Below are 11,912 nucleotides of genomic sequence, written 5' to 3' on the forward strand. Positions count from 1 at the left end.
GCTCCTCGAGTTCCCCACCCCTTTGGGGGTGAAGCACCTTTCTCATAATAACCTTCTACTTCTTTCTCGGCTTGTGAGTGCTACCATGGTAGTTATACTAAGTCAAACTCGAAGCCTTGAGCGATGACTCACAAATAGTGGCCAAGGCCAAAGAGGCCATCGCCATGCCCAAAAAGGAGCCAAGCATCTTCCTCTTCAAGGAATGTATATTCATGTCCATAGAGGATCACAATCATAAGGTTATAGTGGATTAAAAAGATAGATGAAGTAAAATGATATGAGGTTTAGGTTATACCCCAAGGAATCGAGAAAACCTAGCCCACATGACGAGAAATCCATCATGACGGAGGCATAATGTCAAATGTGCCTAAGGCTTATGAGTCGGGAGAAATAAAAGTAGGTGGCACTAACTAATATCTTGCTAATATCTCGTCTTGTCAGTGCTACCAGGGTAGTTATATTAAGTCAGACTCGAAGCCTTGAGCGATGACTCACAAATAGTGGCCGAGGCCAAAGAGGCCATCGCCATGCCCAAAGAGGAGCCAGGAATCTTCCTCTTTAAGGAATGTATATTCATGTCCATAGAGGATCACAATCACAAGGTTATAGTGGATTAAAAAGATAGATGAAGTAAAATGATATGAGATTTAGGTTATACTCCAAGGAATCGAGAAAACCTAGCCCACATGACGAGAAATCCATCATGACGGAGGCATAATGTCAAATGTGCCTAAGGCCTATGAGTCGGGAGAACCCGACTTGCATGAAGAGAAATTCATCATGGCATAGGCATGAGGCCAAATATGCTCGAGGTGCGAGTCTGAAAAACCTGACCCACGTGAAGAGAAATCTGCCACGATGGAGGCACGAGGTCAAATGTACCCGAGACATGATTCGAAAAAACTCAACCTACATGAAGAGAAATCCACCATGGCAAAGGCACAAGGCCAAATGTGCTCGGGAATACCTGACTCGAGTGAAGAGAAATCAACCACAATAAATGCATAAGGCTAAATGTGTCTAAGGTACATGAGTCAGGAAAGCCTGATCCACATAAAGAAAAATTCATCATAGTGTAGGCACAAGGCTAAATGTGCCTGAAGTGCGTAATTCAAGAAAACCCGACCCACATAAAGAAAAATTTACAATAATGGAGGCATAAGGCCAAATGTGTTCGAGGTGTATTTATGATCAGAAAGGTAATTGGAAGCATCCTTCTTACTCTTTACAATTAGTTATAAAAACTCACTTTTAACATAGAGAAAAGGGGGATTATTTGGACTTGCACTTATACACCTTGAGTCACTAACTTGGATATCGTAGGGATCAGGTTGGGAAACCTTTACCAATCTCAATCTTCGTATATGTGGCACCTTAGGAGCTCACCATTTCTATCTTAGAGGCACCTTATATAACCCTAAAAACAGGGTAGATTAGGAGGTCGAGAGAAATAAAAGTAGGTGGCGCTAACTAATATCTTGCTAATGTAAGCAGAACCAGATGTAGAAAATATGCCCAATATGGGCGTAACAAAACTCCAAGAGATTTCTTCCTAATGTGGACAAATTAGGAGAAAAAAAAGGGGAATTACTACAATCAATCATATTAGTTCAATGTGATTTCTCCAGCTCTATCGTAGGCCCCACTTTCCTTGAGTAGGCAGTTTGATAGGATGTAAAGTTCTCCCTACCCGATCCGAGTGAGTCAGTATTATCGTAGTTGATCGACAAAAGTCTCACTAACCTAACGATCATCATTCGGTTTTCCTTTGCAATGTGGACGGGTCAAGCCTGCTAAAAATCTCCCAACCTAACATTGATAGGTTAGACTCAAAGTATAACCGATTGAGACCTAGCATAACAACACTTGGTCTATGGCCAATCCTCTCCTAAGAGGTATGAATATTGCATTTCGTTTGAAAAGCCTTCCACGATGAAACACAATGAGGGGACATGTGATATGAATAATGTGGACTGCCCAAGGACCAACACATGGACACCTCCACCTCATCAATGAAGGTCACAACTTCAACAATTAGGCAACATACTAGCATAACAATTGATTGAGCCATGTCAATAGACATTACGCCACCTTGACAAGTGGTTGAGCTACATAAGTAGATGTTATGCCACATTTTTAAGTGGTCGAGCCATATTAACAAACGCTATACCACCTCGATAGATGGTTGAGTCACATCAACATATATTATGCCACCATAATGAGTGGTTAATCCATTTCATTGAAGGTTGTTCCACCTCAATTGTCATCTTAGTATGTGGTTATGCCTCCTTATAACTACCTAACGGTTAAAACTGTCACAAGTGATTGGGTTTAAATACCCTCTTTTCATAATTTCTCGAGCTCTTCCACATCCTTATTTTTGATATATATCATACAATACTAACTTTGACCATCAGATGGATAAGGGTCAGGCAACCTCGATATCAATTTTTTACGAGATTTCGGATAACACATTAAGTGATCAATCAAAATCTAAATTTATTATGCTTTATTCCTTCTCCGACCATTCTTAGCTTCTCAGGATCACATGCATTGTCCATCATCGAGCCCAAATCGAGTTGGGTCGTTCCTCCCTCTTGTCATAGGGCAACCAACCTCGAGTTAGGAAATTTGATGCTAAAAAAAACGCATACGCCATGGCTAATAAAAAATTTTAATTTTAGAATATTATTATATAAATAATATATTAAAATTTTCAATCTATTGAAAACAACAATCATTATACTTTTTATTTACAAAATGAACTTAGTTGGTTTTGGCTTAATGGGATATACAAAAATTTAATTTTAAAAATATCAAATTAAGTTACATTTTAATCAAACCAAAAAATAATTGAGGAATTATTATTTATTTAAGAAATATATCGATCTATTAGCTCATTCGAGGTGAGATAAAATTTAATAACTAAATAAATAAAATATTGTAAAAATAATGATATTAAAATGTAGACATATAGTAGTCTATATTAATATTAGATTAATTAATTTAACTTAAAAATAAAACATATTGGCCTATTAGCTCAGTTGGTTAGAGCGTCGTGCTAATAACGCGAAGGTCGCAGGTTCGAAACCTGCATGGGCCATTAGTTTTAATTTCTATTTTATTAATATAATAATATATTTTTTAATAAATATAGTTTGGTAAAACAAAATATCTTATTAACAATGTAACTCGGTGTTAAACGATCACAGTTGGTGAAGCTTCGAATCTGCTTGATTACAGAATATTTGTATTAATATTTTAAAAGTTATAAATAAACTTAATAGATAAAGAATAAATAAATAAAAATATAGATTCGGACAATCTTACCCATTGATCCAAACATCAACTGTGAATGTCGAAGCTTCCAATCTGCTTGATCAAATCCAAACATCTTTTTTTTCTTCAAATTAAAATACAATAAAAATATAAATAAACTTATTATATTTAAAATAAAAAAAAATCTACAGACAAATAAATAATCTAGATTCATACGATCTTAATCATTAATCAAAACATCTTCTTCAGAACCTTTTATTTTTTTTCAAACTAAAATATAATAAAAATCATCCACTTGTCAAGTTTCCATTGCATTGACAATTTCATCCTATCATCAATTATAAACCATAAATTTTCTATCACAGAAAAAAATAATAAAGTTCCCTTTTATTTACTTCACATTAGCAACAAATGCAACACGAATCTGAACGCGAAACACTTTTAATCACGTGGCTCTTAAAGAACGATATTAAAAATTATAGATAAACTTATTATATCAAAAATATGAAAACATATAAATAAATAAATAAATAATCTAGATTCCTCTTAATCATTAATCATAAAATATTCTGAAGATTAAAATATAATAAAAAATCCACATTTCATGTTTCCATTTAAAATTTCTATTACAAAAAAAAAAAAAAAGAAATTTGCCTTTTATTTGCTTCATATTTGCAACCAATACAACACGAATCAGAACACAGCGGGCACCTTTAATCACGAGAATCTTAAACGCAAGATATGGATGGATCCATTAGCTCTTGGGTTTGATCGGCCCGGCTTCGAACCCTCCCCTCCTTCCTCGTCTCCAGCGAGCAGGGCATGTAGGTTCGCATAATCCTATCCCACATCACAAAGAAGGGCTGCGAGAAGTTGTACTTGCTGCCGTTAAGCTGGTGGTGGACGTCATAGTCGGCGCTGTTGTTGCTGAAGAACGCATGCAGCAGGTTGTCCGGGAGCCGCAGCCCGCAGTGGTCGTCCACCGTCTTCACGGTGGCAAAGGAGAAGAAGAAGGCGGCCGTCCGCGGCGTCATGCCGGAGACGAGGAAGGCGGCCCGCAGTGGTCGTCCATCGTCTTCACGGTGGCGAAGGAGAAGAAGAAGAAGCCCGTCCGCGGCGTCATGCCGGAGACGAAGAAGGCGAGCGCGCCGCCGACGGTGTCGAGTAGCAGATCCTCCAGTGGATGGTTGTACCGCGCGCCGAAGGCGTAGGGGACGACCAGCGTGTGGTGCTTCGACTGCACGTGCTTGTACACGGACTTGTTCGCGTGCATGTACGTCTGCATGAAGCACTGCCATGTGTCGAGCACCAACATACCCGCCAAGAACTGGGCGGCGATCACCACCGGCGACGGCTGTGGCTTCGCTATCCCGCTCTCGTCGCTCACAACATGCAAATTAATGTATCACCTGTTTCATAAGCTCAAGTCGTAACCAATGGTATTAAGATTGACATGGAGCTCAACTAAAATTGAGCTGGAGGATATGTCATGTGGACTCAACGTCATATTAGTCCTCTTATGTACTATTCTGGCTAGGTGATTTAGACTATATTGATGCCCGAAGTAATTTGGAGTATATTGATGCTCAATGAAAACATCATAAGGGAGACAGTTGAAACAAAAGAATTACTACCTATGGATCGGACAATAGGATGAATCTGTCTAAGCCAAGATTCACATTGTTATTACCTTGTTTTTGGCACCTTCATCGAAATATTATAAACATATTTAAAAATATTATAAACATATTTAAAAATATTATAATTAAAAATATTATAAGCCAGGATTCTATATGGGCCTTGATAGCACCATGCTCGATATATAGTCTTTGGGATATTAGATGGATGATGGACTATAGAGACATGGTAATTGAGGGCAAATAGGTCCAATGGATTAGATCCCCTTGTATCGTCTAAGGACTATAGAGTAGTGGTCTAGTACGTCCATAGCCGATAAGTTGAGTAAATTATTATGGAGATAATAATTCATTGAGTTAGAAGGAATTCTGACATATGCAACTCATGGCTAGCTTGGTATTGGGCTTAAAGGGTCACACATATATGATGGATAATGCGACAACTAGAGAATCGAATATGGGATAACCAATAAGTCCCTATTTTAATGGATCCTTAGGAGAGACCCAATAGAGCTTAGAATAGTTATTAGATAGGGATCTAATATCCATTAAGCTAGGGGTAATTGGATAGAGATCCAATACCCAATACTAAGAATCCATTAGGGTTAGTTAAAGGAGGCTCTCTATAAATAGGAGTTGAGACTAAAAGGGTTATAGGCTAGACCCCTATTGTCGTCAACCTCCTTATCTTCTCCCCCCTTCTTCCTTCAGCCGATTACCCCCTCTCTAGTGCGAGAGGACAGCAAAAGAGATCAATCCCTCCTTGTGTGCTGCTACGTGATGGTGCGCGATCACGAGAAAAGAATGTGCTATGCGAGGAGGTGCATCATTGCTGCGTTCATCTTATAGATCACCGCTAGAGAGGAGTTTACGAGAGCTCCTTCATCCATAGACTAGGATCTGTGATCTTAGGGGATATATGAGTTTTCCTATGTAAGAATATCTCACACTCTTATGTAGTTTTTTTAATTTCTCAAGTTTTATGCTCTCGATCTTCGCACAATGATTCGATAAGATTGCTTTGGGAAACCAGTTTTTTGTTTTTAATTTATACTACACACGTGATGCTCCCTAAGCTTTCCCAATATAGCCTATGACTCTAGGAGAACCACTCTCATTTATAAAGAGCCCCTTCTAGGTAACGCTGATGGATTCTCATGTAAAAGCTTAATGGGTATAAGATCCTCATCTAATAACCACTATAAGCTCTATACTCCATTGGGTCTCATCCAATAGATCTATTAAGAGGCTAAAGGAGGCTTATTGGATATATCATATCTAATCCCTTATTCGTCATGTTATCCTCCTATGTGTGTAACCCTCTAAGCCCAATACCGAGCTGGCCGTGAGTTACACCTATCAGAACCCCTTCTGACTTAGAACTTCTTTTGATTCAATAAATTATTATCTCCATAATAATTCACTCAACTCATCGACTATTGATGTACTAGGTTACTATGTCATAATGCTCAAACGGTATAGGGGGATCTAGTCTATAGTCCCTCATCTGTCTAATATCCTAGAGAGTATATATAGGGCATGTTGCTGCCAAGCTCATACGAAATCCATCCAAGTCTCACTTTTATCAAATTCTCCTATAGAACTCCTCTCTCAATTCGATTGACCTTAGCCATGGATTTGCTTGAGTGAGAACATATGAGATATTCTTCTTACAAAATCGAGAGTGAATGATCCTTTATTGACACACAATTGCCTTCGTAAGGTTGGTTATCATTGTTAGGATCAAGAGTGGGGTCGACACTAAGAGGGGGGGTGAATTAGTGCAGTAGTAAAATAACATCGGTTTAAAACTTCGTTCGATAAAAATCGTTTCCGATGAAAAGCCGTTTCATAAAGATAATAACTTTGAAAGCATACGTAAGAGAGTAGTGGATGTAAAAAGCAAGTAAGGAGGTTTGTAGTTAAAGTAAATTACTCAAAGAAATACAAACTAGATTTTAGAGTGGTTCGGTCGTCGTGACCTACATCCACTTCACCAATTCCTCTTCCATCAATGCCACCGACATCCACTATCGAACTTCCTTTAATAGGCGAAGATCAACCGCCTTCTTACACCCCTCTTCTCTTTTTTTCGGGTTTAGGAGACAACCCTTACAAGCACTCACTCCTCTCTTATAGAATTCTAAACTTAGAGTGGAGGAGGGAATTTCTTAAGAGATTGCAACAGCGTTTACTCACTTTTAAATTCTCTATGCTTGTATCTTTTAACCAGGATGAGAGGGGTATTTATAGGCCTCAAGTTGATTCAAACTTAGAGCCTAAAAACATCTCATCTCAGGTTTCCTGGGTCAGGGCAATACCACCGCCTACATTGGGCGGTACCACCGCTAGTGTTAGTCTGACACTAACACTATACTGGGCGATACCACCGCTTGGGAAGCTGTGCTGGGTAGTACCATCGCCCAGACTGGTAGTACCACCGCTTGCAACCTCTCGAAGGTTGTGTCTAGGCGGTACCACCGCCCAGACCGATGGTACCACCGCTTGACATAGTCTTGGAGATTGTACCATGACGATGTCACCTCTTGGGGCACTGTTTGGGCCTCTCATTAGGCCCAACACAGTCTTTACATGGGTCCAACTGGCCCCTAATTGGGTTGGCCTAAATCTAAACCCAATTATGTGCTAACTATGATTCCTAAGACATATTCTAAGCTAAACAAGTCTGTAAGTCTAGTTTCTTCCGGCGAGCTTCTGACGATCTTCCAGCGAACTTCCAATGATCTCTCGGCAATGTTCCAGCGGACTCCCAATAAGCTCCTGGACTTCACAACAATCTTCATGGCGAGTTCCGATGAGCTTCTCTGGCAAGCTCCAAGACTTCTTAGCTGGTTCTGACAGAACTTCCGACAAACGTCTGGACTTCCGACGAACTCTTGAACTCCCAACGATATCACGTCCTTGACTCTAGGACTTCATTTTGCTTCATGCTTTGCTATTGTAGTTAATCCTGCACATGTAAAAACACACTTCGATCTAGATAATTAATACTAAGCATTAATCATATTGTTTGGCATGTCATTGGTCCCTCGACGCTTCGTCCGATTCTTCGACGCATCGTCCTCTCTTGTGGCCTATTGCCCAATCAGCCAGTTGACTCCGCAACTCTGATATCCTTGGCGCAATATCTGCTCTTTTTGGTCCGATGCCCAAATCCATGGCCCGAAGCTTTATGTCGATATGTCAACCGATCCTTCGGCCCAGCGTCTAATATTCTGACATGTTTTCCTCCGGCCCAACATGATTTTTACTGCTTTAATTGGCTCATCCTGATCGAAGCATCCTGCATCACTCAAAATGTAAATCAAATCATAAACACAATTATCAATTAGTTTCATCATCAAAATATGAGATTCAACAATCATTCCTAATAACCAGCTAAATTAGATCTAAAACTTTCAAACATATAAGTTTGGTATTAAAGAATGAAGTACTCAAATAATGCATCATTGGTGTCTCAAGTCCAATGATCAGATATACAATTGGGATTATAGAATCACTGTTTGATAATGAGATATCATTAATCATCTAGCATTCCGTAAGCTGATCATTCAATGAACTTATTCTTCAATGAGCACATGTACTATATCCCTAGTGTCCCCACATAAGCAACTATATGCTAGCTACCTTCATCATATGGATGGATATTTAGTACACTGATCTGTCTGGTTATCTCGATGCCCTTCTCAAATAACTTATGACCAGGAATACCTAGGATATATGTTTAAAGAGAATTAGTCTCATTATGATGATCTCATCATAATTTAATTTTCATTGCATAAATTCAAAGGCATCACAATATATATTCATCATACAATATAGAGTGAGAAAATATCATTATTAACAAAAAGAGATTATGTAGTAGATCACAAGTGACACTGCATATATGATTGAGCATGCCCTGATAGTTTCACAAGATCAAGTTGAGAGAATTAATCAAGAGGTACATAGTTGTGGGGGTTTGCACCTACATCAAGAGAGTCGACTAGTAAGGTTAAATTAATATCTATTATTTTATTTCTTAGTTCGCCTTTTGAGATTAAGAAGGGGCGGCGGGTCGGGACTAGAACTCATGGTTTGCGATACTTGGGGCCAAGCTTATGAGTGATCCTAGATCATTCAAGATTTTTCTCCTTATAAAGAAAGCCACTATCATCCTCAAGTATATTGTCAGCAGTCCTCCTGAGTGTCTCAATGACCCTATCAACTAGAGATTCAAATAGATTGTTGATCGGTCTATCTTTATCTAGTGGAACCTTGGTCATAGGCTTCGGGGCAATGAGGAGGAGTGAGATCTAAAAGAGAAAGGGACTATGGGATCGGTTTGGATATGGAATCCATCCTTGTGACAAAGGACTTCAAAAGGATTAGAGATAAGGAGGGTTGCTAGCTGATTTGGGGAAGTGTTAGGTGATAAGATAGGAAGGAGAAACATTTGGGGATGAACTGGGAGACACCTGGGGAAGGAGAGATTGAAGGCGGAGGTTGCAAGGAGGAATACTGAGGGAGTGGGGGCTCAAGAAAGGGGCATACCTTAGGGGAATGGGTAAGATGATATGGGTTGTTAAGAGGTACATTTGATGAGGATGTAGGATCAGAGGTAGGAGAATGTAGGTGATAAGAGGGGAAGGAGAAACATTTGGGGATGAACTGGGAGACACCTGGGGAAGGAGAGATTGAAGGCAGAGGTTGCAAGGAGGAATATTGAGGGAGTGGGGGCTCAAGAAAGGAGCATACCTCAGGGGAATGGGTATGATGATATGGGTTGTTAAGAGGTACATTTGATGAGGATGCATGATCAGAGGTAGGAGAATGTAGGTGATAAAAGGGGAAGGAGAAACATTTGGGGATGAATTGGGAGACACCTAGGGAAGGAGAAAGATTTGGGGATGAACTGGGAGACACCTAGGGAAGGAGAGATTGAAGGCGGAGGTTGCAAGGAGGAATACTGAGGGAGTGGGGGCTCAAGAAAGGGGCATACCTCAGGGGAATGGGTATGATGATATGGGTTGTTAAGAGGTACATTTGATGAGGATGTAGGATCAGAGGTAGGAGAATGTAGGTGATAAGAGGGAAAGGAGAAACATTTGGGGATGAACTGGGAGACACCTGGGGAAGGAGAGATTGAAGGCGGAGGTTGCAAGGAGGAATACTGAGGGAGTGGGGGCTCAAGAAAGGGGCATACCTCGGGGGAATGGGTATGATGATATGGGTTGTTAAGAGGTACATTTGATGAGGATGTAGGATCAGAGGTAGGAGAATGTAACATCATCTTGGAGAGAGGCGGGGAGAGACATGCCCCTAACATAGATGCATCTTGGGAAGGAGGAAGGTCATCAATGATGACAAAGCATACACCGAGGGCATGAAACATGCTAATAATGGGTGGGTAATGATAATATAGCAAGTTCTACACTAGACCTCAATCCAAAGCCCATACCATGGGTCATTTTCGTAGAAGTAGAAGTTCAATAGATTCTCATAGATGATCAATTGGAAGAAGTCAGATGCTTCTATTTTTACCTAAATCCCTCGTGGGAATAATTGAGAGAAGTCGATCATGATATAGACTCTATCAAACCTCACCCTTGCTCTAGAGGTCGTGATGGCATCCATCTTCATTAGGTTGTCGATAGTGGCTATGATTTAGAGGAAAATTCTTAGGAACAATAGTTTGATGGGTAGACCTGAGAAATGGATCCTTATTGAGGCAATCGTGATGGATTTCTTCAATGGTTAGGAACACTCCCTCCATGAGAATAGATTCAAAGCTTGCCACCTTATAAGTTATTATTGGAAAATCTAGGGCGACATCACATGCACAACAGAAGAACAGAAATAAAAATTCTTAAATTTTCACAGAAAAATAGTCTCTTGTTGTCGTGCGAAGATTGATGCGCAAAAACCCACAAAACCGAAAAACCACACATGTTAAGAGATGTGTGTTACTTAAGGAGATTATATATCTTTGAAAACCTACAAATCTATAGGAGAGGATAAAGAAGGTCAAATATCCTCCTCATTAGCGGTGATCCATATGGCAGGGGCTGTGAATATGCTCCTTAAATCGCTGCACATATCTCCTCCTCACACGCACCATACAATCAAGAAGGGGTCGACCCTTCTTACTATCCACATACCCCAAATAGGGGTTGTTGGTTGAGGAGGAGAGGGAGAGAGGAGAATAGGAGGTGACAGTCAAAAGGGGTATAGCCTATGACCCTTTGGTTCTCTCCTATTTATAGAGACCCTTTGTCAACTTAACCTTAATGGATCATGCCCTATTGGGTACTGGATCTCTATCCAACTACCCAATAATCTCATTGGCTCTTATTTGATCTCATCCATAAATCCAATAATTCAGGGGTTTATTGGATATCTAATAAGATATGGGCTTCAACGGATATCTCATATATGAATCTCTACTTATCGCAACACCTAACATATGTGTGTGACCCTCTAAGCCTAATATCGAGCTGGCCATGAGTCATACCTATCAAAACTCTTTCTAGCTCCATGAATTATTTTCTCCCGGAGAACTCTTTCTCTCTCAATCCGAATGACCCTAGCTAGGGAGCAAGAACACATGAGATATTTCTCTCATGACACTGAGAGTAGATGATCCTCTATCGATAGTCAATAGCTCTCATAAGGTTGGCTCCCACTTTTGATGACTGATTGTGCTAGATTTGGAACTTCCAGGTCTATAAGTCTGATATCAAAGAGTAAAGTACTCATACATGATATCCTTAGTAACTCAAGTCTAAGGACTATATATACTACTAGGATGACGGAATTGTTGTCTAACAATGAAGTATTATCAACTATCTAATATTCCATGAGCGAATCAATCAGTGAACTCATTTTCCAATGAGCACCTGCGCGATGTCCCTAGTGTCTCCACACGAGCAGCTATGAGACCAACTACCTCAATCATATGAATGGGTATACAACTCACTAGTTTATCCGGTCATC

At 39.9% G+C, this 11,912-nt stretch overlaps 1 protein-coding gene and 1 non-coding gene across 2 annotated transcripts; one reads left to right on the forward strand and one right to left on the reverse strand.

The window, feature by feature from the left end:
- The first annotated feature begins 3,029 nt into the window (after positions 1-3,029).
- On the forward strand, positions 3,030-3,103 carry TRNAI-AAU (transfer RNA isoleucine (anticodon AAU)). The gene has a single exon. It is a non-coding gene; the product is annotated as a tRNA-Ile (tRNA).
- Positions 3,104-3,671: 568 nt separating this feature from the next.
- LOC135680334 (sphinganine C4-monooxygenase 1-like) lies at positions 3,672-5,227 on the reverse strand. Its single transcript, XM_065194213.1, has 4 exons — positions 5,222-5,227; positions 4,871-4,938; positions 4,422-4,670; positions 3,672-4,332 (listed from the first exon to the last, which is right to left on the reverse strand). Exons 1-4 carry the CDS (start codon positions 5,225-5,227, stop codon positions 4,008-4,010), a joined length of 648 nt encoding a protein of 215 aa, XP_065050285.1. The 3' UTR covers positions 3,672-4,007.
- Positions 5,228-11,912: the final 6,685 nt, after the last annotated feature.

Source organism: Musa acuminata, chromosome BXJ1-8 (genome assembly GCF_036884655.1).
Source record: "Musa acuminata AAA Group cultivar baxijiao chromosome BXJ1-8, Cavendish_Baxijiao_AAA, whole genome shotgun sequence".
NCBI lineage: Eukaryota > Viridiplantae > Streptophyta > Magnoliopsida > Zingiberales > Musaceae > Musa > Musa acuminata.

Excerpts from the sequence above, each read along its gene's own strand:
- LOC135680334 (XM_065194213.1), bottom strand. Across the intron at positions 4,671-4,870 it reads GTCTCCCTTATGATGTTTTC|TGTTGTGAGCGACGAGAGCG; the intron begins ATTGAGCATCAA and ends CATTAATTTGCA. Across the intron at positions 4,333-4,421 it reads GACACCGTCGGCGGCGCGCT|CGCCTTCCTCGTCTCCGGCA; the intron begins CGCCTTCTTCGT and ends ACCACTGCGGGC.